The following is a 27,665-nucleotide window of genomic DNA, read 5'->3' on the forward strand; positions in this document are numbered from 1 at the left end:
CCGCCAATTCTCCACGCTGGCCTACACCTCGTTGTCTGTGTCAAAATGTTGTCTTCAAAGACAGCGGTTCATGTGACGAGAGATGAAACTCAGGGGGAGACAATTGCGAACTGTATTGTGGGTAATCTAACATTTCCATTTGAAAACGATGCAGGAGCATCTTCATTGCCCCTGCAGAATGCGGCTGAGAATTGTCGTGAAGACGAAACAGCACGACAGTTATGTAATGTTAGCTGCATAGCTTCAGGCGAAATTTCTCACCAGGCCCTCGTACTTGGCGGCAGACACTATTTTCTAGACATCTTTACGCACTCACTGCGAGCTCAGAAATGAGAAGAGCGACGTGATGCTAACTGGGGATATACTAGAGACACTACCCAACACATCTGTGCAAAGCTTTATCGGATTTTCATAGTCGTTTCCATTTCGCGACCGATCGGAGCTTACTTTCTGAACGCCCCTCGTAGTTCCCATTTTGCCCACCGTGTCCAAATCTGGCAAGCATGATGTTTAGAAATGTTCGCACATGTACTATATTAGGAACAGGACTGGGCACAATAGGTCAAACAACTCAGAAAGACAAAGTTGATATTATTAATAACCACCTCTTACACAATTTGTTCGCCGGCCGGTGTGGTCGAACGGTTCTAGGCGCTTCAGTCTGGAACCACGCGACCGATACAGTCGCAGGTTCGAATCCTGCCTCGGGCATGGGTATGTGTGATGTGCTTAGGTTAGTTAGGTTTAAGTATTTCTAAGTCTATGGGACTGATGACCTCACATGTTAAGTCCCATAATGGTCAGAGCCATTTGAACCATTTGAACAATTTGTTCGACATCAGCACCAGAGGTGTCGACTTGCTGTACAACGCCAGATTTGCATCTGGTGGCCGAAATTGGAACTAATTTTTCCCCGGTTTAAATAGCTTCCGCATTGGCACATTAGCATATCTACCATGTTTCGCTGCCATACTATAATTACAGCTCGCACTGGACCCTCCGTGAGTAGCTGCACTGTAATTATAACCACCCGGAACATCTTTATCATAAGGACCCAGCCCCTGGTGTAATGGTATGGGGTGCCATTGCGTACACAGTCATCACTTCCAGTTAACACAACCGATTATTTGAATTCGTCAACATGAGTATTCTAATACGAGTACCGTGTGTTTCATGACATGCGGTTCAAATGGCTCTGAGCACTATGGGACTTAACATCTGAGGTCATCAATCCCCTAGAACTTAGAACTACTTAAACCTAACTAACCTAAGGACATCACACACATCCATACCCGAGGCAAGATTCGAACCTGCAACCGTAATGGTCGCGCGGTTCCGGACTGAAGCGCCTAGAACTGCTCGGCCACCGCGGCCGGCCATGACATCCAGGTTCGGCAGTAGGTGGCCAACTTTACCCCTCAGTCCACACACGCTGTGCAGGTGCTTGGCGTTTTTACTACTGATCGGTGGCTAAAGATGCTCCTATTCACATGGTGCGTCCCTTTAATAAAAAGATTCCTCGCAGCTATTGGTGGATGTTCTCATACTAAACTTCCCGAGGGACTATTTGACCGCCGACAGACACTCACTTCTTAAGAGTGTGAGCCGTTTGTTTTCTGGCTGTAGCTTCACGAGCCAGGTCCCTAGCATAAAAGTTTGAATATTCCAGTGTGGAAATGGAAGAAAAGAGTTCCTATGAACATGTTTCCCGAAATGCCTCGTTGCCACGGTAGATGACGCTGACGAATTACGGTTCCTCTGACCACGCGCCGTGCGTTCCTTGTGTGTTGCAGGCTATGTGACTCACGGTATTCATGTCAGGAACAATTCGAGATGGTGTTTGTGTACGGCCAAGCAGAAACGGAATCGGTCGAGATGTAGCGCGGCTATAGAAAAACAAGTTATCTCACAGATACCAACCACATCACAGAACATTTCAAGCCAAGAGTACGGCAGTCGCTGACGCGACATGTGAACGCGTGCATTGCATCCCATTGAGGCCAGTTTGAACATCTGTGGTGACGCTGATGAGCTGCAGCTCTATAGTGTGTTCCGGGACGATTTGTTGTCCATTTCCGGACACATGTTCATAGGACCTTCAGTCCAGTCACCAATCCGGCCGTGCAGTTCGTCGGTTTTATTAATGTTCACTCTGTATATGCACTATTCGATTGCCTCCATGGTAGAAATATATCACGAGTCCATCAGTGTCAACTATGAAGAGGGATCGTGAAAACAGCGGTACACACCATGGATGATGAATATCTATCACAATGGTTTATACGAGCCACCGATCAAGATAGACGGTAACAGCTCCCCGTTCAAGTAAACTCGTGTCTTCTCTGTAAGCAAGAACGACTTTATATATCTCTCAGAAGACGACGGGTGACATTCCAGCGTTGAGAATAATCATTCATCGTCGGAAAGTGTTATTATCATCCAACGTTAAGTCTCAGTTTCCTGTCGCGTTCCAGATGGTAGGCCGGTCGGAGTGGCCGTGCGGTTATGGGCGCTACAGTCTGGAACTGAGCAACCGCTACGGTCGCAGTTCGAATTCTGCCTCGGGCATGGATGTGTGTGATGTTCATAGGTTAGTTATGTTTAATTCTAATTTCTAGTGACTGATGACCTCAGAAGTTAAGTCGCATAGTACTCAGAACCATTTGAATCATTTTGAACCAGATCGTAATACGAATTCCATTACCAAGGAATGTAGCTGCTGTCAGGTGTGAATATTTTAGAACCATGTTTAATAATACATGGTTGCCAAATACTAACAGCTGTTAAGTACAGAAGAGTGGAAAGATGGTTACAAGTACACCTCGGTGAAGATGAGTTTGGGTTCTGGAGGAATGTACACACTACTGACTCTAAGAGAGTAGAAACTTTTGAAATTTGGTGCTACCAAAGACTGCTGAGAATTAGGTGGGTAGATCAGTTAACTAATGGGGTGGAAATAAAGGTAAGGTGCTAGTTGACAATGATAAGGTTCAAATGGCTCTAAGCACCATGGGACTTAACAGCTGAGGTAATCACTCCCCTAGACTTAGAACTACTTAAACCTAACTAACCTAAGGACATCACACACATTCATGCACGAGGCAGGATTCGAACCTGCGACCGTAGCAGCAACGCGGTTCCGGACTGAAGCGCCTAGAACCGCTCGGCCACAGCGGCCGGCTATGATAAGGCGTCGATTAATAGAACACGTAGTGAGGCATCAACGAATTGTCACTCCGGTGATGGAGGGAAGTGAAAGGGGTGGGGGGTAAAAATTGTAGAAGGATGCCAAAGTTTGGGCGTTGTATGCAGGTTCACATGACTGTAGACCGAAGTCGTTATACAGAGATTAATAGGATTGCACAGGATAGGCTTGTGTGGAGACCTGCATGAAATCAGTGTTCGGATTGAGGAGCACGGTAACAACAGATTTTCAAACACCGTTCTAAGTGTCCTGATCTCACTGTGCTCTTGTCAAGCTGTTGCTCCGTCTCTAACGACGTCTAGTTAGGTAGAACGATATTATTAACCATTTTCGAAACTTTTTACGGTACAGAGGAATGCTAGATCGTGACACACAATCAGTTAGAAATCAAGACGAAAATTCAACAACTGCGATTCACCTTGAAGGAAAGGTGAAAGATTTAACTGCAGTGACGTCAGAGTCAGGACTGCAGTTGATTTCAAATATTGTAACGTACAACATGTACCACATGGTGTTCCATAAAGGGAGAACTCAGACACCTGCGAATTTTGCTGTCACCATATTTCATGTTTTTTTGTCGACCATCCAATTGGTCGCATTGTGTTCGGTCCACATCATTCAACGAGTCCGACAGTGTGGCACGAAACCTGCAATGGGCTACAATTAACGCTGTTGAAACAGCGTAACTTGAGCACAATGTGACTTGTTAGCGTCAATACGACATGAGAGAGAGAGAGAGAGAGAGAGAGAGAGAGAGAGAGAGAGAGAGAGAGAGAGAATGAGAATGATAATTCATTGTAACGCTGCAGCTAAAGATATTTAATAAAAGTTTTGTTTAGCGAGCTAGTGAAGCATAAACAAGTGTTTTTAACGCAGCTCTGTAAAGCTTGAAAACAACACTTCGTAAATAACGCTTGCTATTTTTTCAGTTAAATATTTAATAATAACAGGGAGAACATCTGCTGAATGTGAGCAATTTATTTGGCGATGCTGTACGTAGGGCTAGCCTCGTTACGAAGTGTTTGACTGGAAATTTTTATAACACTTTATTCCTCTTTTTATGTTGTACAGAGTGCCGTCAAAGATTGTTCTTATATACTTGGTAGCTTCTATATTAGGTCCATTAAATTTTCTTTAGGTATGTTCGTTCATTATCTACAACCACATCTACATCTCTACTCTCCTTCCCTGCTCCACTCGTGAATGGTGCATAGTGAGAACGACTGCTTAAACCTCCGCAAGAGCTCTAACTTGGTGCTCATTTCGTGGCACTTATCGGTGAGGGAGTAATGCATTGGTGTGCCAAAATCGATGAAAGTAACTTTCGCTCCATGAAACTTGGACCGTTCATAGATAGAACTGCTGCAGTATAGTGAAGAAGGTAACTGAAAAAAATGTGCGGTGAGACGAAGAGATATGACACTTCTATTCAAAGACAATAATTACACTGAAGGCCCTGCGGTTCATTATTGTTTTGTGGACATTTCAAAATGTGAGACATGGTTGTTAACAGGGTTTGTGATCACCCAGAATGGCAGCGCACTCTCTGCAACGTGCTGCCACGTTGGCCTCATGGCTGATACGAATTTTTATGGTAGGCCGTTTCATTCGTCCACAAGCGCGCTGGATAGTCGTCGGTGCATTTGGAGGCGCTGCAGTGCGTCTCTCCACTACCTCCCCACGAGCTCGGTAGGATTTAAGTAGGGAGAACGGACAGACCGGTCAATTCACCGAATATCCTCTCGTTCCAAGACCTGTCCCAAATGCGCGACTACAACGTCGCAGTGACGCTGGCCGACGAGTGTACCTCATTCAACTGTTTGGAGGTCAGTGCACCCGTGCAACGTCATGCCTCCACACACCCTAACACACCGACCACCAAAACGGTCACGTTCACCATTGCTGGAAGTACCGTCAGGCCGCGAGAGGTGGGAACACCTAATGTACCCCGGAACATGGCCGACCGTAATCGTTTTCGTGGGCCAGGGATTATGGTGAGGGGAAGCATAATGTTGCATGGGTACACTGACCTCCAAATCTTTGAACACGTACACTCGCCGGCTGGGGTCATTGTGACAAATGGGTCAAATGGCTCTGAGCACTATGGGACTTAACTGCTGTAGTCACCAGTCCCCTAGAACTTAGAACTACTTAAACCTAACTAACCTAAGGACATCACACACATCCATGCCCGAGGCAGGATTCGAACCTGCGACCGTAGCAGTCGCGCGGTTCCAGACTGTAGCGCCCAGAACCGCTAGACCACCGCGGCCGGCTCATTGTGACACTATGCTCCTTCCCCATGTGTGTCTTTTCAAAAGTACACGAGAAATGCCAACCTTGCGACCGCCATGGGAGCACGTTGCAGGGCATGTATGCCGTCCGTGCTGATCACGCACCGTATTAAGCATCATTTCATTCATTTTGTAATGTTCAGATGACCATCACAAATTGCGACGCCTTCACTGTAATTATTGCCTTTCAATAAAAGTGTCATTTCTGTTCCTTTAATTGTCTACTTCTCTCAGATACCTTCTGTACTATACTGTAGCAGTTCTTTCCATGTATGGTCCAAGTTTCATTGAGCTATGTTGCTTGGAAGTGAAAAATCACATGAAAGTTACTTTCGACTTTAAGTTCTGCACAACAATGCGACCCTTCCAGGAAACTTCTGTCTCGGAATGTCAATGTCTTAGAGATGCATGACTCTTCTCTTCCATTGTCTCCCACTGGAACTAAAGTCAGTCTCCCTCTCTCTCTCTCTCTCTCTCTCTCTCTCTCTCTCTCTCTCTCTCTCCCCTCCCTCCTATTAACCCAACCCGGTAAGTATCCCGGACTGATAGACAATCGTGGCGATTAAGGCAAAAAAGTAGTTACTTCTTCTGTAAATGAACTACATTTCCTTAAGGTTATCAGTGACCAGACTATAAATCCACAGGGCTCGGGTTCGATCCCCGATCATTCCTGTCACTTGCCACTTCTTTTGCCTCCAGCAATGTCTGTTGATGTCAAAAATGCCAGAGTTGCGCTCTGGTTCGGAATCCACGCCAAACTGTACGTTCCGCGATAAGTGGCTGATTAAGTCACTTCAGAGGTCGGAGGACGACGACAACAGTATCAACAGCATACTACCGCCAACAGCAGCGTGCCTGGTAAAATAGTGTGGAGTTCAAGACTATCTTCATTAATCACAGCTTTACGTTAACATTCTTCCAATTAATCTCAGCCTGGCATCTGTGTTTACTACAGTTTGTTTTATGTGGTAATTGTACTTTAACTCTTGGTGGTTTCTCGCAGTTGTCCTAGCGTATATACTGATTCTACTTGTTTGTAACCAATAGCGAAATCAGGAAGTAGTCGGTCTCTTCGCCCATTCGTGGGCAGTATCTTACCTTTATTTACGTTCAAGGTCAATTGTCAAGCCCTGCAACAAGCGCCGATCCTCCAACAGATTTTCCTGACTTTCGGCCCAGTATTCTGGCGTTACAAATTTCCTACATTCATCAGCATCAGGTGCGAATAGCTTCCGAAGTTATCCACTTGCTCATTTACACATATGTCTATTGGAATGAGTAATGGCCCTCTAACACACTCTTGGGTTATTCACGAAATGAGTCTGGGCCGCTCAGTCTGAATGTTGTTCCTTACGAGATTTACGTACCAAAGACTGGAACGTTTTTAATTTTTCACTTGAGAATGTCTGCTCTAAACTTTGTCTGTTGCCTTCTCGCAATGCAGCTTTACGGCTTTTAAATTTTCATTCTGACGAAGGCATCCTCAGAGGTATCGAAACCTGTTGGTAATAAAAAGGTTCTATTCAAACCTCTAAAACTGATGTAGACCATACCAGAGAATTATGGTGAATAATGCTTATTTATAAAAGTATATCACAACGGAAAGTGATCCTACGATATCCAGTTAAAGAAATAGATAGATAGTAAGCTTACCAAACGCAGTAAAGTGGTGTTGAGTGCGTTGCGAGAATGGCGGCATAATTCCCAAACTAAACAGCCATCCAAGACACACGAAAAACTGAGTCCATTTCGTGATCACAATACACGATAAATCAAGCAGCTCAAAACAGTTCAACATGACGATTTAGAAATCAACAAACGTGAGATAACGAGTAGAAAGTCATACTGTCTATTATCAAGTCACTAATGCAATAGGAAAAAGTTAAAGTGCTGCACTGAAGCACATTCGGACCTCGTGAAAACTAAGTCTCCACAGAAGTTAAAATACTGTAGCGGCCGTTCACCGCCCAGAATCGATCACCCAATCGGCCAAAAAACGCACTATATAACCAGCACGGCTGCCTTCTTAAAGAGCACGCTAAAAACTGTCCTCTCTCGAGATCAAAAGTAAAAGTGTCCAAAATAACTCCCCCGAGATCCTCACTCGAGAAGTATCAGTCTCCATTTGACTTCAGCGGTGTTCCACCACTGTCTGCTCCTGTATTGGCTGAAGGCCGTCCCTACCAAAATACATCTATCTTATGATCCAAAGACATGGTCTGGCTCAATTTCATCGCTTTCTTAACTATTACGACAATTTTTAAATAAAGAAATGTTATAAACATTCGCTCACTGTTAAATAATGTACAGTAAATATAAATAACCGTTTCCTCATAAATAAACAAGCCATCATTTATGCGCAAGTACGCTCACATTAAATGACAACAGATTGTCGTTAAATATTATCTAAAAACTCATTTATATCTGCCTGATAGAAACGTCTTTCGGTACTCTTTACAGTGGTGGTGTCAGCTAACAACCGCAATTGACCACTTTTAAATTATCACTGTTTTTAACATCAATTGTAACCAACATTTAAAAAAAAGTAACTGGCACCGAGCGAGATGGCGCAGTGGTTAACTCACTGGACTCGCATTCGGGAGGACAACGGTTCAAATCCGCGTCCGACCGTCCTAAATTAAGTTTACCGTAGTATCCCTAAGTTGGCTGCGGTGGCCGACTGGTTCTAGGCGCTTCAGTCCGGAACCGCGCGACTGCTACGGTCGCAGGTTCGAATCCTGCTTAGGGCATGGATATGTGTGATGTCCTTAGGTTAGTTAGGTTTAAGTAGTCATAAGTTCTCGGGGACTGATGACCTCCGAAGTTAAGTCCCTTAGTGCTCAGAGCTATTTGAACCATTTTTTCGTGGTATTCCTAAATCGCATCAGGCAAATGCCGGGATGGTTCCTTTGAAAGGGTACGGCCGACTTCCTTCCGCTCCTTATCTAATCCCCTGGGACTGATGACCTCGCTGTTTGATCCCGTCCCCCCAAACCAAACAAAGTGACTGTCAAAATAATAAAATATTCCTTAAATAACTAGCGAAGGATGACAGGGTGTGAAGTATTCAAGCTACATTCAGTTTCTGTGTTATTGTGGAGAATAGGAGGTTCTGAAACATTTGCATAATGAAAAAATACAAAAAATGTAGTAAATCAATAAACAGAATAGATACAGAAATGTAGCTTTCATGGATGATAGCTGTAGTGCAATGCTATCATCTGAAGTATCATTTGTTTAACTGCGTGAAGTGTTTAGATGATGTTAATTCTAAGGTTCATAATGAAAATGTTGTCATTGTAAAATAGAAACTTCTGTAGTTTTAAAGCTATTGAAAATATTGCTGTCTCGTTGGGCACACCTCATTTTTCTGAGATCGTAGATGTATTCAGTTTTGCTTTTTTATATGACTGATTTACTCTCGAATTTATGGAGTTATAAGATGCCATCTTTCTGCTTGTCTGGCACTGCCATTGCTGGTGCATCGCCAGTCCTCTTAAGTGACTGTCATCCCGAGCCACCGAACTGGGATTTACCAATGCGGGCATTCGCTGACCCCTCTGCACCTGGGACCAGGTCACGTTGGCTGGATTGGCCACTTAACACTTGACGCTACGTGATTGATGATTGGGGGGCGATGAAATTAGCCTCATGTGAACACAAGCAACAAAACGAGTCACGTGTCCACATGACTTTCAGTTGGAATAACAAACACTTACGGTGAACCTAAGAATTATAAACAAACGTAACCAAAATGGTATTTCGAACATTTCATGTCAGAAAACGTTTCATGTAATGCTGGTAAGTTCTATTTCTGTCTGGTTCCCCATGATTAATGTGATTACGAAGAGAAGTAAAAAATGAGCTCTCGCGTGGAAATAAAGCGTTTCCAGGCCCATGTAGATATAATCCATTTTATTCCTCTGTGTGTGAGGAATGTTTCCTGAAAGTTAGGCTGCACATTTTTGTTACACCCAGCATAAACAGATGTTCGTAGTGACTCTAAAGTTTGGCGTCAGCGATGTGGGCTGTGTTCGTGTGTGTTACGCCTTTCATGTGAGAAAAGGTAGTGAGTCTTATACTGACGTTGCTACGATGTTGGACACGAGACTTGAAAGTTGGAGGAGGCGCCCGGAGCTGGCTGGAGAGCGCGTCAGCGTGGAGTGGTTTCCGTGCAGAGCAGTTGCCGCCTGGGCGCGCGGAGCGGCAGATTACGGCGCGGGGTGTAATACGGGCGCGCTCGTTAATTGGAAGCCGGCCGTGTGCTGAGCACGGCACAGCTCGGCTGCCGCTATTGATTCGACCCAGTGAGGCGGGCGCGCGCCACCTGATTTGCTCTGCGTGCGGCGGTCAGCCGCTGCACAGTTTGCCCCCCCCCCCCCTCCCCTCGCATTCCTCCCCACCCCCTCTCTCTCTCCCTTCCCCTTCTCTCTCTCTCTCTCTCTTTCTCTCTCTCTCTCTCTCTCTCTAGGCCGTGGGTCTTTTAAAGAGAAAATTAATGGAAGTCAAAGTTCCCAAACACCACTGATTCTACATCTTTCTTCCGATTGCTACCTCCACGTAATTCTTATCCTCTTTTCTCCTCCTCCTCCTCCTCCTCCCCCTACATCTACATTTATACTCCGCGAGCCACCCAACGGTGTGTGGCGGAGGGCACTTTACGTGCCACTGTCACTACCTCTCTTTCCTGTTCCAGTCGCGTATGGTTCGCGGGAAGAACGACTGCCGGAAAGCCTCCGTGCGCGCTCGAATCTCTCTAATTTTACATTCGTGATCTCCTCGGGAGGTATAAGTAGGGGGAAGCAATATATTCGATACCTCATCCAGAAACGCACCCTCTCGAAACCTGGTCAGCAAGCTACACCGCGATGCAGAGCGCCTCTCTTGCAGAGTCTGCCACTTGAGTTTGCTAAACATCTCCGTAACGCTATCACGCTTACCAAATAACCCTGTGACGAAACGCGCCGCTCTTCTTTGGATCTTCTCTATCTCCTCTATCAACCCGACCTGGTACGGATCCCACACTGATGAGCAATACTCAAGTATAGGTCGAATGAGTGTTTTGCAAGCCACCTCCTTTGTTGATGGACTAAATTTTCTAAGGACTCTCCCAATGAATCTCAACATGGCACCAGCCTTACCAACAATTAATTTTATATGGTCATTCCACTTCAAATCGTTCCATACGCGTACTCCCAGATATTTTACAGAAGTAACTGCTACCAGTGTTTGTTCCGCTATGATATAATCATAGAATAAAGGATCCTTCTTTCTATGTATTCGCAATACATTACATTTGTCTATGTTAACGGTCACTTGCCACTCCCTGCACCAAGTGCCTATCCGCTGCAGATCTTCCTGCATTTCGCTGCAATTTTCTAATGCTGCAACTTCTCTGTATACTACAGCATCATCCGCGAAAAGCCGCATGGAACTTCCGACACTATCTACTAGGACCACCACCTCCTCCTCCTCCTCCTCCTCCTCCTCCTCCTCCTCCTCCCCCTCCTCCTCCCCCTCCTCCTCCTCCCCCTCCCCCCCCCCCTGCTTTTCCTCCCCACTGTGAAGGAATTATCCGAATAGGACGGAAATCGATAGATGTTAAGCACATATACAGAGAAACATATGATTACAATTTCAGGAAAATTTTATGGTTTATTCACGAGAAAGAGCAAGTCAATAACGCGACAGTCTACATCTAGCCCTTACTAAACAGTTCTTCGCCTTGGCATTGATTGATGGAGTTGTTGGACCTCTCCTGAGGGATATCGTGGCAAATTCTATCCAATTGGCAATTAAGATCTTAAAAATCCTGGCATGGTAGGAGGGACAAGTTAGTGCTTGGTAAGCACGAAGACAAGCAGTGCGGTGTGCCAGCATCTTGCTCATATGTAAGCCCAGGATGACTTTCCATGAAGGGCCATAAAACGGGGCGTATAATATCGTCGAAGTGCCTTTGTGTTCAAAAGAAGTCGCAGATGACAACCAAAGGGGTCTTGCTACAAAAAGAAATGGCAACCCAGACGATCACTCCTGGTTGTCGGGTGGTATGGCGGGCGACAGCCAGGCTGCTATCCCACTACTGTCCGCGGCCTTTCCACGCACATCTTCGCTGTTTATTAGGGCTCAGTTCGAAGTGGGACTGATCACTGAAGACAATTATAATCCAGTCAATGAGATTCCGGGCCGAATGTGCCCCACACAACTGACAGCGGAATTGTTGGTGTACAGAGGTCAATGACATTGGGCTCAGCGGGCGCCGTGAGTTCACCCTTCTTTCTGTGAGCTATATGGCAGGCGAAACCGCTTTCCGCAGCGTCTCCAGACACATCTCATAGACTCTAGATTATCTTCAGTGATGAGTCCTGCTTCTAACTGAGTCCTGGTAACCAGCGAAGAAATGCGTAGAGACGCCCTAGACAGCGGTAAGAGACCAATTTGATTGTCGCCCGCCATGCGGACCGAAAACCAGAAGTGGTGATCTGGAGTGCCATTTCATTTCACAGCAGGACCTCTTTGGTTGCCGTCAGCAGCACCCTTACAGTACAGCGGTACGTCGACGACATTCTACGCCCAGTTTTGTTATCCTTCATGGCAAGCCATCTTCGCCTTACATTTCAGCAAGATAATGTCCGCCCGCACATCGCCAGAGTTTTTATTGCTCGTCTCTGTGCTTGCCAAATCCTACTTTGACCAAGAATGTCGTCAAGTATCTCCCTAACTGAGCATGTTTGGAGCATTATGGGCAGGGCCCTCCAACCATCTCGGAGTCTTCAACAGGCCAATTGAACGGAATTTTGTACGATAAAAAAATGTTCAAATGTGTGTGAAATCCTATGGGACTTAACTGCTAAGGTCATCAGTCCCTAAGTGTACACACTACTTAACCTAAATTATCCTAAGGACAAACACACACACCCATGCCCGAGGGAGGACTCGAACCTCCGCCGGGACCAGCCGCACAGTCCATGACTGCAGCGCCCCAGACCGCTCGGCTAATCCTGCGCGGCTTGGTACGATATCCCTCAGGTAAACATCCAGCAACTCTATCAGTCAATGCCATGTCGAATAACTGCTTGCATAAGTGCCAGAGGTGTATCAAAGCATTATTGACCTGTTCAATTCGTGAAGATCTTTCTCTTCAACCAATCATCCTATTTTCCCGAAACTGTAATCATTTATTTGTCTGTACGTGAACATCAGATCTACCGATTTCCGTCCCATTAGGATAATTCCTTCGTGGGGCCTCGCTTTTTCTCTTCGAATATATTACAAGGTTCTATTCTAAAATTATTTTTTTTCTTTGATATGTAACTGCCGGCATGAATTGTCGAAAGAGCCTACTATCAGACATTGGAGTCGCACTCCATGAGCAGTTTGATGGTAGAGCGCAGGCGACATGTTACTAACAACTGCTAGCAGAAACGAAACGAGAAGCGAAATTTTAGATTTTACACAGAACTTCGGTGGACTCAAGGAATTTTTATAAAGGAGATTTTTTTGTTCTAGGACAGAATTGGATTTGTAGAAATATAAATATTGTAAAGAAAAGACCAGAAAAAATGTGTAATTGAAACAGAAAGACGACGGATAATGCGTTATGAAATGCACCAATAGTGATTTTTTTTAAAAAGAGTATTTCTTATTAGTATTAAATTTTAAACGGTATACATTCATTTTTCTTACAACACAAGTCCAATTAGTAATTAAAGTATCAAGTAAACTGAAATTTTATATTCTTTTATTACGTCTGGAAAATTTGAAACAATTTTTCATATCAAGTCATTTTGAACAGATTGAATCAACATAAGTATGTCAGGACAGGACCGTGAAATGAGAAGTCTCCTTGATGCAGTACGAGTGAACTATGAGTAAAGTGACATCCCCCTCATTCAGAACAACTGAAATATGAATAGAGTGCGATCACATTGCACTCTCGTGCAGCAGTGTCTAGAGCAGCTGTGCTTTCATACATTGCATGCGTGTATAGGGACAGTGTTGATTTTGTGTTTCTAATTGCGAGAGGCCATGTGGCATATTTTTAAAAAATGAAATGCCTGAAAGACAACAGAATAGCAACCAGAACGAGTATGTTTTCTAGAAAGTACTCTGTGTACAAAGGAGACGCCACAGGAAGAGCGTTGGTTTGGGCATTGGCCGGAAATGTTACGTAGACTCACATGCGCTCATGTGGAGAGCCACGAGGCACACGAGTGCGTTGATGGTGATCATATATGTTCACACAAGGCCCTGCAGGGTGGTTCCGGAAGCGCCAACGAGGAAGGGGCGACAAAGCCTGTTGCACAGAAAAAGGTGGGGCAGCTTAGCCCGTGGGAGAGTTCAGTACAGAAAGTGGTCCAGGAGGGACGTCTGCGCAGATAAAGCCTGGGGCCTGGACTTGCAGTGTTCGCTCTGACTCTACTTGCGCTCGTACTGTCAAACTTCCATTTAACCTTCTCCATGCTAACTAACTGGACGGACCTCCTCCAGTCTCCAACACTCGCTGGACAAGACGGTCAGAATTTCAGAGAAACTCGGTAAGGGTGTTGCCAAATTATTTTAACACTGTTTCCTTCTCAGACTGAGACAGAGTGGCGCACTAGGTAACAGCTAGAACTGTTCCAAATTTATCTCGATTTCGGCAGTGAAGTGATACTCTTCCTCTTTCACATTTCATTTTTCTTCTGCTCCGCCTTCTCCAGTTCCTGTTTTTCACATTCCTCCTCGTCATCTTTCACTGAGCAAGGTGGAGCAATGGGTAACACACCGGACATATCCGGACTAACCTAAGGACATCACACATATACATGCCCGAGACATGATTCGAACCTGCGACCGTAGCAGTCGCGCGGTTCCGGACTGAAGCGCCTAGAACCGCTCGGCCACCACGGTCGGCAACAGAAGCACTACGAGAGCAGATTAAAATAATAATTGAGACTAAATAACAATTCAAAATGGTCATAATGTAAAATATTAATTTTGAATAACAATAACAACACTCAAAAACCACTCAAATTGTCATAAAAATAAAATAATTAAAAAGTCTGAAATGATGAGGTGTTTCCAAAAGCTGCATAGGTGTACGAAGGTGCTTTATTCGCAACCACCTGTTTCCCGTCAGTATAAACACATCTTCAGGCTTACAATTTTTACGTTTCCATAGTGTAGATCGATAACTACGGAGTCCTAGCTTTAGGGAAGTTATCCACGTTAAGAATCAAACCAGAATGGTGAGTCGTCTTAATAAAATTGAGTCTACCCAAAGATACTGATTAAAATGAACAAAGGATGGTCCATATAATATTTGACAATATACGGTAGGTAAAAGCTATATAAAACCAATGAAGAAAAATTTAAAATCCCGTGTAATGTGCGTACTAAAATATTAATACTTATTACGTGCACTTTTACTTTAAGTAACTGAATAAAGGAATAAGTGAAGTTATAGTTATTTAGTCTTAGTTTTAATGATCGTCGGCGTTGAATACGCAGGAGATAACATTACATCGCACAAGAGGAAGAGAACCGATTGCCTCGGTATGAAAGACATACCATCGCTGAAGCAGTTCGGGGAAATAATGGCAAATCTGTAACAGGATGGTGCAGCGAGGTGTTCACTCCGACTGACTGCAGCTTCTGATATGAAAGCAACAGGATTTGAGATGAAGTTGCAAATCGGACTGCATACAGGAGTTCGGCAGGTCGAGATTCAACAGCTCATCTTCGTTATAATCGACTGGTTATCTGCAGAAGGTTTCTGTCATATTTTAGTTACAGTAATCGAAACTGAGAATAAACTACTCACGTGGAAATAACCGCATCAACTCTTGTTAAAACATACCTTAGACACATTTTTCTTAAGAATGAAAGACGACACCCTAGACGTGCGTCACCTACATACAGGAAAGAAGTAACCTTACAACAGAGAAGCCATTCATACGATTTAAGGATCTTAAATCCCAAGTGACAAGCAAACGGCTTAAAGTTGACACGAAAATAGAGAAAAATATATTAGGGACACTTCGACACGGGAGGGGGAGTGGGGACGAGCCCGAAGAAAAGACAAAACATGCGATAAATGTCGTGACCTAGATTATACAAATTACCTTTCACAAAACAAGTTACTCAGAATTGGATTATTTTAAGCACAATGCAATCTGTCATCCGATGTTGTGAAGTGGTCGTTAGTACCGAACTTCACTACACACTCGGAAGACGTGCAGCGTGGATGGAGTAAATAACAGTGCACTATATCGTTCAATTCGATGTGCACAGTGAAACATCATCATCATCTCAAGTGGACAAAATGGTAGTCCGCGCTACGGTACCAAAGCCGTTACCGCAGGCAGCTTGACAACTCGCTGACACGGCCTCTGCCGCCCACATCACGTAATCTGGGAGTAAGCTGAGCTGGCAGCCGGAGCCTTTTCGACCGTCATAAGTGGGAGTAATCAGCCGGGATTGGCGCCCGAGCTGCCGGTAATCGCTTTTCGTGAAACACCATCCAGGGATTGATGGTCGTCCATCCCTCGCTGCCAACGGCCCGTCCGCCGCGACGGCGTCACTCCATCTATCCCAGCCGTACAGCACACGGCCTGCACGAATACCTTAGCGCCAGTGTAGAGAAGCGATGTGCTGAGCGACTTTGGCAACAACGTGACTAACTGCTCCCGGATGCTGGGCTAGAAGCTTACTGTACGGTTTTCTTATAAATAGTCTCTCACCAAAACAGACAGCACCGTGATGAACACTCACCACGTATGTGGGAGTATTGTTTCTTTAACCATCGGTATTCCAAACGGTTTTATGTTGCCTTCCAATTTTATTGTGTCTCAAACTAATTTTGTGCCTTGTGCTCATCTTTCTGTGCTTTGTACTAACCTTTCCCGCTCTTCTTCTAACCTCATTCTCTCTTCGACTAATTATTCCATCCCTTTGTCTGACTTTTCCCTCTCTTCACATGACTTCCCTCTCTTCGCCTAGCATTTCCCTCTCTTCGCCCGACTCTTTCCCCTCTCTTCGCCCGTGTCCCCTCTCTTCGCCCGACTCTTTCCCCTCTCTTCGCCCCGACTGTTTCCCCTCTCTTCACCCCGACTGTTTCCCCTCTCTTTGCCCATGTTCCAAGATGGAAATAGTTGGAAAGTGACTTATAATGAATTGCATGACAGTATATTACCAAACTGATACTTAAGTGTTTGCGTACCTGTAGGGAATGTAATTAAAATTTCAGTCTTACGTCAGCTTATTTTCAACACAAAGAAGAGCAAGTCCCAGAAATCGAGAATTGTGCATGTACCTGCTGTCTATAGGGTGTGTCTAACGTCAGTTCAAGTTCTCAGGTTTAAATAACAACGAGCTATGCTCAGAGGATGTGCATTAGCAGCTGAGTCCCCATCTTTCAAATTTCGATAAAGGTCGAATTATTGGCATGAGGGGGCACTGGAGAACCACACCAGCAGGTCATAACAGTTGGCTGTACTGCAACGACTGCAGCATGAGTGGTTAATGTATGAACGCACACATGGATCCTTTCAGAGAAAGTACGCCATGATACAATCAAAAGATTGTCTGACTGACTCTGACAACAGATGGATAAAAAAATTGAAGTCTGGAAAGATGTAACAGACAGTGTGTTCCCTCTAATCATTGGAACATATTACTGTAAACAGGTTTGTGATCATTATTTGTCATGTTTAATTTAACAGTGGCAACATACTACGGACAACAGAAACTTGTATGGTAGAGAGCCAGAGTTAACAGGACATTAGGGGCTTTCTATAGTGTTCAGCGATGAGTCTCGCTTCTGTCTGTGACGGGCACTTCGACTCCAATGTGCCTGTAGATGACCCGATGAAAGGTCACAGGAAGCAGCGATGGTGCCCATACCTCTTCTAATCCTGGATTCATGGTATGTGGAGCTACTTGATATGACAACTTAACTTATTTGGTAATTCTTGTTGAGCAGCCAAATGCTCTCCAGAGTTTAGCAAAAACGGGGCAGGCAACCTAATATCATGTTCCAGCGTCATAATGCAAGACGCCACACTAAATTGCACACCATAAACAACGCCTGGAGTAGCAGACTGATCCTTAACTGGCCTGCCTAATCTCCTGATTTATCACCCATGGAACATGTTTGGCATGTTATGAGATGACTTACAGCTAGAAACCCTTTCGAAATTGCGCAGCATGTGTTTCAGCCATTGCAAGAAATTCCTCAAGATGACATTTGGAGGCTGTCTGTCTTCCATGACACAACGGATACGATAGTGTATTCAAGACCTTGGAGTTCAGAGCTCATATTGATAATTGCTATGACTTCCACTTGGGTGGCAGTGGAGATGCTCATCATATAACAAGCATTACACAATCAAACTAAGTTCGATAACAGTCAGGTTGGTGCTCCATGGAATAGCACTTCCCATTTCCATCAGTGTATCTTGTGCTAATCTTTTAATCTCTACGTGACTATTGCACCCAATATCCTCCATAATTTGTTTCACCTCCATGATCCTAGAAGGTGCTAATTCTAAGTCTAGGGGACTGATGACCTCAGATGTTGAGTCCCATAGTGCTTAGAGCCATTTGAACCATCTAAAGATCATTAGTGTCAAAACTTCCTTCGACCCTTGGTGGGGAAACCATTCCACATGTGATATTTTTGTCACATTAAAAAACTATGTCTTTTTGTCTCATCTAAACACTCTAAAATTTTGTATACATTGGTTTTTGCATCCTGTGTTACTAAAAGACCGTATTTTTTGAGCATGTTATACTGCATATAACAGTGTGTATAGTAAACAATATAATCAGAACTTAATAGTGACTGTGTAAAATGTTGGACAACGTGAAGTTTTAGTGAAATTATGCCATGTAGTAATTCACATAAGGCATGTATTTCGTCAATTTACTTCACATTAGTTATCACTTGGGTATATGCCCAGACAAGGACGCAGTGGCTGTAAAAATACAAATTTTGACATATTTCAATTGTTTGGAAGTACTAATTTGTGGTTACTTCATTTTATATACTTTCGAATGTGATGTCATTTCTGTGACTAGGAGCTTGATGATAGTCTGTGACTGAAAATGAGTTTGGATGTTAATACAGCATTGGATAAATTTGTCGAAGCTATGGGGCTCCATCTATAAAAAATGTTTTATTATTTCGATCTTAGTGGCGGAAGACAACGACCGTTGGAGTTGGAAGTGGGGTGTGAAGGAGATGACACCTAAAAATGAGCGGAAGCGAAGTGTAACAGCGTCTAACTCATAGATTTCGGTGTTTATTTGATAGGTGACCGCTGAAATAACATTTAACTTACCCTAACGTGAGAAGGGATGGAAATGGCTGAAATGTAAACAGTTGTGGAAATAACTGACATCAGAGTCAAATCAATAATTTTCCCTCGCCACTAGTTTGGTTTGTTGTTTGGTTGATTCATGGAAGAGGACTAAACAGAGATGTTATCGGTCCCATTGGATGAAGGAAGGATGGGGAAGGATGTCGGCTGCGCCCTTTCAAAGGAACTATCCCGGAATTTGCATGAAGCGATTTAAGGAATTCACGGAAAACCTAGATCAGGATGGCCGGACGCCGGTTTGAATCTTCGTCCTCCCGAATGCGAGTCTAGTGTGATAACCACTGCACCACCTCGCTCCCTGGCACTAGCTTCATTGGTGAGAGTTGCAATGACTTGTGACCCCTACGAATAGTTAAAAGGTTGCGAATATAAACAGCAGCGCCCATCTTGTAAGTTCTGCTGAGTGGATTTGAAAATGTTTGTATTTCTGAACAAGGAGGAGCAACTAAACGTATTGTATATAATAAAATTTCCTTTGAATTAAAGTTACAATGAATTTGTAAAAGATTTTACTTTGTTATTTGTCTGCCATATCTGTACTTCAAAACTATTCTCCATAAAGTTTTTTTCTACGGTATAGTAAATTACATTTCTCTCCTAATATAACATTGATGTAAACAAGTAATCAAAGCAATAATCTAGTTTATAACGGAAGGACCCATTCGTAATTTTCGTCGTCTTGTTTTAAATGTTAAGAAATATAAAATTCTGCACTTCTCAAAACGAGATGTATCTCATTAGTGTCATATCACTACAAAGTCACTGAATCCCAAAGTTACAACCGGTTAACTCACATAAATATATGAGTGTAACAATTTGTAGGGTAACTAAATGGAACGATCACATAGACTCACATTGTAGGTAAAGCAGGTGACCGACTTCGGTGCATTGGCGGGATACTAGAAAAATGCAATCAGTGTGCAAACGAAATTTCTTAGAAACCACTCGTGCGCTCCAACCTAGACTATTGCTGAAGTGCGTTGAACCGATATCAAATGGAACTAACAGAGGATACTGAACGTATCCAAAGAAGACCAACATGTTTATTTGACCCCTTGGGAGAGTGTCACCGATTTACTCAAAATTTGAACTGGCAGGTGCTTGAAGATAGACAGAAACTAACCGGTAAAAGCCTATTTATAAAGATTCAAGAACCGGCTTTGCCTGAAGAATCTAGGGTTACACAACGACCCCCAACGTATCGCTCCTGTATGGATCATAAAGATAACATTAGACTAGTTACAACCTGCACAGATACCTTTAAGCAATAACTCTTCCCGCGCTCCATAAATGAATGGAACAGAAAGAAGACCTAATACGATTTTGTAGTTCCTATGTTGTTCGGAAGCACGATGCAATATTCCTTCGAACACGCACGCACATCCGAAGGAACAGGCAATCCAGCGACTACAGACGTTGGTAAATACATGAAATGTATTCGGAGTTTCGAATTTGGAGATGTGGGTAACCATCAACTGTATAATTGAATAATGATAAACAAAATTTTCTGCTGGACCGGGACTCGAACCCTGATTTCGCGCTCAGTGCGAGCGGTCGCCTTATCATTGGGCTATCCGAGCACGACTCACGGCTAGACGCAAACTTCCATACGTTGTTAATCACGTCTCTACAACCTGGACTCGTAAATTCCTCATGTATGTAAACTAGTACGAGGGTGAGTCAATGAAAATCTTAATTTTTTGAAATATTATTTATTGTGCAGAAGTGGTACAAAGCTGTATCACTTTTCAACGTAATCTCCCTCCACGCTCAATGCAAATCCTCTAGCGCTTACAAAGTGCATAAATTCCTTTAGAAAAAAATTCTTTTGATATCCGCGCAACCACTCATGCACTCGTTGTGCTTGACGTGGACGAGGAGCATCTTCCACTGAAGCCACACCTTTGCGAACTTCCTACTCCATTCGTAGACTTGCTGCTGTGAGAAACATGCATCAACGTACTGAACCTTCATTCGTCTATGAATTCCAATAGGTTTCACACCTTCACTACGCAAAAACCGAATAACAGAACACTGTTCTTCCTTGGTACCGCGACGGTATGTGTGTATCTGCACTATGCTGCCACCTACAGGCCATTCTGCACTCTGTTTGTAGCACGCTTACCAACTTACAGGATAACGGCGAGAAATTTCGATTTGTTATTACAAATTTAAGGTTTTCATTTGACTCACCCTCGTACATCTTTTATGTAAATTCTTGAACAGTTGACATTTTAAATGAAAGTCACTTGCCTTGTGTTGGGGGATAAAGTCAGCCGTGCCGTGATAGTTTAATGGTAAGGTGACCCATCGCGATAAGCGGGAAATCCGGGTTCGAGTCCCGGTCCGCGACAAAGGTTCATTGTTGTTATTCCATTAGACACCTGATGGTTGCCCATATTCGCAACTGCAATACATTTCATGCCAAACCCGTAATGTTTAGTTCAGTGGGAAGTTCCCTTTGCCATGCACTTCACATGGTTTGAAGAGTATAGATGGAGATGTAGCTGTAGACTGGCGTCAACCGTTTAAGGGGCTCCGGAAAGGCTCAAAATCATGAAAAGTTCCATTTTTACTTTTTTGCGTTTTCTGAATCTGCAGACCATTACCTTTTAATAGATATATAATTTATTCAATTCCGAAGACTAGAACTATTTTTAAATTTTTTTTTAAATGTGTTCTACATGGGCGTGACCCACTGTGGCGCTGTTAAACTGCTGTCAAATGGTGTTATTATTAACGTCCGTGTTCATCAGGTACATTTTAGTGATGTGAGATAAAATATGTGTTGTGGCTAACCTGTGATGGTTCAATATATATCGCTGTTCTGATTGTCGATTGTTTCATGTTTATTTACTCTGTCGTTATCTCGAAAATATTCGTAATTAATTCTGTTTCTTGAGTCTCTGTTTTGTTGAAGTATAATAATGAGTAAAAGTAAAGCTATTAGAAATCCTCTGAAGGCTTTTAAGAAAAGGAGAAATGTTGGAAAGCCAAAGGTATGTGTTATTACTGTAAACAATAAAGACGATAACCAAGTGAGTGAACCTAACCTCTCAAGTACATCTGCCCATAGCAGTCAAAGTGGGAAAGAAAATACTTCACAGAAAAAGCTTGGTTCAATGAGTGAAAACTATGAATGTTTTATGGGCGAATCGGATGTGAATGAAATATTTGTTCTCAAAGGAATTTTTTCAAACTGTGTAAGATGTATTCATTGTAGTGAAGTTGGTCTGGAACTCTCCATAATAAAGCACGTAGGACTTGCTAGTGAAATACAACTGAAATGTGATAAGTGTTCATACATGACCACCTTTTGGAACAGTGTTGCAGTAACTGCAACTGAAGAAAATGGTAGCAAAATCTACCAACACAACAACGAGCGATGCTTGCTTTAGACAAGGAACGCCTTCGGGCTGCAGACAGGGCTGTAAAGAGTCTAGAAATACAAGCAAGAGTAAACAGGAGGAGGAACAAGAGGAAGCTGGAGGAGTAGTTTGCAGAGGATGAAGATAATCCATCCTATGGACCTGGAATGCACTAAAAAGTTAATCCAATCTTTGTCGCTCGATTCCCAAAACTTTTATTTTCTCATACTAATTACATGTTTTCTAAGGATCTTCCAAACATATTTGTATCAAACTTTCAGTAAATGTTACACAGTACCATCTGCATAATTTAACACAGCCTTTTTCCAAAAAGCTGTATATTTTTGAATATATAAATAAAAAATTGCAAAAAAAGTTGTGAATTTTCATTACAATTGAAAAAAAATCGTCTTTAATAACTGAACAAAAATTTTGTAAAATCCCTGTGTTAAGTTGTAGCCCATATTCCAATAAATAATCAAAAAGTTCAACTTCCTACCTCAAATACTTTGTGAGGAAAGATGTAATTTATAAGCGTTATTTTAACATTGCAAGTATAGGGCGTTCCGGAGCCCCTTAAGCACGTGCACTTATTGAACTGTGTGTGGCTCTGCCTCGTGGGTGAGTGTTGCTGACGTTGGCCCGTTGTGTTGTGTTGCAGGCCACCGGGCGCACACGGTTTTCGTGGGCGTGCACCTCCCGGGCCGCCGGCACTCGCACCACCGCCGCCATTCGCACCACAGACACCACCGCTCCACCGACAAGGACTCCGGAGCTTCTGGGGACGATGAGCGGCCCAGTGAGTGCCACGCCACGCCAACGCCGCCTCCCCCCTCCTCAACTGTTCTCTCCCACTGCGCTTTTTTATGTCACGCCGCGCACACTCAGATGATCGCTATTCCCGAGCGACGTCCACTGCTAGCAAACTGCTCTGCATATCCGGGCACAGCGATTCCATCTGATGGCTCAAGAGAGATGCGCGAGCATACTTTCTAGCAGCACTGGTGATGGGGAGGACGTCGATCTACTGTTACATAGAAGACATCCTTATAATACAGGGTGGTCGGAAATTCCCGTTACATACTTCTAGGACTTGTAGAGGGGAGTGAGTACATCGTATTTTGAATAGGAACCCATGTCCGGAAACGTCATCCAACGAGATTACAGAGTGTCGAAGTTACAGGCGCGGGCGTCTGTAAATGTACGTACACACGGAGTGATTCCGTGATGATGTTACAGACTTTCAAGGATGATGGAGAACGACAAATGTATTAATTTGAAGTGAGGATCGAGAAGAAAGTTATGAACGAAAACCGTTCTGATACCTCTGACAGTTGAATGAATGTACCGCTTCTTGTGTTGCGAAGAGTGTAGGGCTGGTAACTTTCAGTGGTGGTAGTTGGACTAAAACGAGACAAAATGTCCAACAAACGTGGGCTCTGAAGTACGTACCTTAACAGCTATGAACGAACACTTTTTCAGTAAAGGACATGTGTTTCACATTAGCGAAGATGAACGAATGGTCATAGCTCCTCAGGTATGCAGTTTAGAGCCCACGTTTATTGGACATTTTGTCTCGTTTTTGTCCACACTACCACCACTGAAAGTTACCAGCCCTACACTCTTCGCAATACAAGAACCAGTACATGTTTCCAACTGTCAGAGGTATCAGAACGGTTTTCGTTTATAACTTTCTTCTCGTTCGTTAATGGTACAGGGATCCTTACTTCAAATTAATACATTTTTCGTTCTCCATCATCCTAGAAAGTCTGTATCATCATCATGGAATCACTCTGTGGATACGTACATTTACAGACGCCCGCACCTATAACTTTGACGCTCTGTAGTCTAGTTCTATAACGTTTCCGGACATGGGTTGCTAATCAAAATACGATGACTCACCCCCCTTTACAAGTCCTAGATGTCTGTAACGGAAATTTCCGACCACCCTGCATGACGAAATATAACGACCAGCCACTATTTACATAACTTTGCCAAGACAGCTTTCGGGCATTCACCTATCTTCAGTTGACGAATTACACTGATATCTTAAGATGATTGTTTTTCTTATTACAGAATATTATTCGCCCAGATCGCATAAAAATACACAGTGATTACTAGTTCTAGCAAAATTAAATCGCCATCTACAGCTCATTTGTATAGAAACATTTTTTTTTAATTTTTGTAGGGCCAGTCCATTTTGTCGTCTGTTCACACCAATTGGACACAATTGTAATGTACATAAAGGAACAATTACGGAAAATTCTTACGTCAAAGCAGCATTAAATGCAGATAAATTCGAAGTAAACGTGCCTTATAGAGACGATATTCCACACTACCGTCTCTCGGCATACACTAAGAGAATAGCTGTGCGAACAGTGCACAATAGTCACAAATAAAATATGTAATTTTTCCTTTATGTACACTATAGTAGTGTCCAATTAGCGTGAACACTAGACGAAATAGACTCGCCTTTTAAAACAAAAAAATTCTATATAAATGAATTTAAGATGGCGGTCTAATTTCGCTGAAACTATTAATCATTATGTATTCTTATACGATCTGGTCGAAAAACTTCTGTAATACGAAAAACAACCACGTTTAGGTTCTGACATCACCTACAACTGACAATGTTAGGTAATCATCATTTATATCTTAGTCGGTACAACGCTTTTATCGACCGCGTTTCCAATAGTGCAGCTGCCTTTTGTTCTGTTGCGTTGCATAAATAGTTTTAGTTTCACTGATGTACTCTACTCGATGCATCAGTGAAAGTGAAAGAGTTTTGGATACTCAGATACTCCTATAAGCCAAACAACTGCTCTCTTCCATGCCCACACATGTTCCAGATTATTATAGCAGATTCACATTTCTGCTAGTGACTCCTTATAAACATTTCTGCTAGTAACTCCTTATAATTAGTGCTAAGAATAGAGCATAGTATGCATCTCATGTGCCTCCTAGCAGTTTGTAAATTTTGTGGACCTGATTTAACACACATTTTTGAAGATTAAAGAAATAATTGGCACACAACTAGTGAATCTGGCATTTTTGTATTTTCATATGTTAACTGTAAAATGTGCCTGTAAGTCAGTACAGCAACGTCAGTAATTGAACTTGTATTTTATTTTATTCCTATGTAGCTTTAAATTTTATTAGAAACCATAATTGCTTTATTATGAAGGTTTTATATTACGTTGTTCATGAAGAGGGCGCCACACAGCCAAGCGATGTGCATTCTGCAAAGCCTACCTTCATTACACAGTACTCTTTAACGAACTGTGACAAGAGCCTGAACAACACATGTAGATGGACTAGAGCATATAAAACAACTCCCAAATTTTGCAATGTAATTTATTGTACGAGCGATACAGGCTATGCCATGAGTTGTAATTTTTATATCATTCTCTGATTATGTACGTCTTGTATTCTTAGCATTGATAATGGCTAATTTGTAGCTGGAATCTGGATCTGCTATGATAAAGCTAGAACGGAAAGGACGACTGATGGCTGCTGTATAGCATTTTGAAAGTTATATCCCAGTCGTAGGCGGCATTCCACTTTTCTAACGGAAGGTAATTTGATCAAATTATTAGTTTCTTCATGTTTAGAGTGTGCAGCTGCTCCTTAGTTGCACAGTCAATTAATGAATAACTACACCAGTTGCTAATAAGTTCATTATTCAAGTACGTGGTCTATGTTGACCTTCACGTCCAGGCCATGTTCAAGTGGATCTGAAAATTGTGCTGTGATGATGCATCGTCAAATGAAAAAATATATTTTTTAAGTTTCAATGTTTTGTTGATACAGGACCAGCAAACTTTTCAGTATCTCACGAATCATTTATTAACATATCCGTCACAGTTGCAGTACATATGTTTGACGACTAGTTTCGAACCAGCTGGTTCATCCTCGAACCTGATCTACTGAGGCTCCATTGAACTTTCCTGATCTTAATGACAATCATCTAAATTAGCAAGACATAGATCGCAAAACACTGTAACAATCAGCACGTACCTACTTAGCAAGTAGTTTGATTCTGACTTGCTAAGTAGGCACATGTTGATTGAGACAGTCGTCTGAGATCACTTTGTAGAGCATGTATTGCTGTTTTGATGGTTGTTATTAAGATCAGGCACATTCAGTGGAGCCTCAGTAGGTCAGGCTTGAGGATGAACCGGCCGGCCACTGTGGCCGAGCGGTTCTAGGCGCTTCAGTCTGGAACCGCGCGACCGCTACGGTCGCAGGTTCGAATCGTGCCTCGGACATGGATGTGTGTGATGTCCTTAGGTTAGTTAGGTTTAAGTAGTTCTAAGTTCTAGGGACTGATGACCATAGATGTTAAGTCCCATAGTGCTCAGAGCCATTTGAACCATTTTTTTGAGGATGAACCAGCTGTTTCAAAACTAGTCGCCAAACATATGTACTGCAACTGTACCGGATTCGTTAATAAACGCTTCATGAAAAAATCTGATTTTGATTTGATGTTGCTTCACCATATGGTTCAAATGGCTCTGAGCACTATGGGACTTAACTTCTGAGGTCATCAGTCCCCTAGAACTTAGAACTACTTAAACCTAACTAACCTAAGGACATCACACACATCGATGCCCGAGGCAGGATTCGAACCTGCAACCGTAGCGGTCGCGCGGTTCCAGACTGTAGTGCCTAGAACCGCTCGGCCACTCCGGCCGGCGTTTCACCATAGCACAATTTTCATATTCACTTGAAAATGGCCTGGGACTGAAGGCCGAAGCCGATCGTGAACTTGAATAAAGAACTTACTAGAAACTGGAGCGGCTGTTCAGACTATCTGATAAGAAGTGCAGCAGTCGGACAAGAACTAAAACTTAAAACCATAAACGAATAGATCAAGGAATACAAAAATAAATGGAGATAACATACCAACAGGATCAATAAAAAAAACAGGATGCCTAAAACAGCAGTGAATTATCGACCAATAGAGTAAAAGGATAACGATGAAAGATGTGGAGAGATCAAATAGTAACCGACCAAAGACAATAAAGCGCTAAACAAGAGAAAGACAAATCCCTAACACTTGAAGAAAGGAGGACGACATGTTCCAGCATTTTTGTGCGAGCATATGTGGGTACTTTTATGCAGTTCTGTAAAACGCAAACATGTTTTATGTAATAATACTTGGTATGAAATTGGACCTAAACGCAGTACAAAATAATAATCATAACAGGCATATGGTGTTTGAGATCTAAGTTCATGACAAGAATTATTGCTTAAACATGTTTGCATCTTAGAGAATTATATAAAAGTACATACTGATGATGGACGAATGTGCTGAAAGTTGTTTGGCATTAAGCAGCTCAGTTGTTTGTATAACGTTTCATTGCAGACAACCACCTGCGGCATAGACGTTGGTGGCTCTACCTTGAGGAACAGTACACAGTGGTATCTGATG

General features: G+C 43.0%; 1 protein-coding gene across 5 annotated transcripts in view; it reads left to right on the forward strand.

Annotated features, from left to right (window-relative positions):
* The window catches only part of LOC124595158 (sodium bicarbonate cotransporter 3), a 976,895-nt gene that overhangs the window by 619,714 nt on the left and 329,516 nt on the right, over positions 1-27,665 (forward strand). For all 5 annotated transcript variants that reach the window (XM_047133764.1, XM_047133766.1, XM_047133768.1 and 2 more), the window contains one exon: positions 22,893-23,030. In XM_047133764.1, the coding sequence (XP_046989720.1) occupies positions 22,893-23,030 (138 nt within the window). The remainder of the gene's footprint in view (positions 1-22,892; positions 23,031-27,665) is intronic.

The sequence above is a fragment of the Schistocerca americana genome, chromosome 2 (genome assembly GCF_021461395.2).
Source record: "Schistocerca americana isolate TAMUIC-IGC-003095 chromosome 2, iqSchAmer2.1, whole genome shotgun sequence".
Taxonomy (NCBI): Eukaryota; Metazoa; Arthropoda; class Insecta; order Orthoptera; family Acrididae; genus Schistocerca; species Schistocerca americana.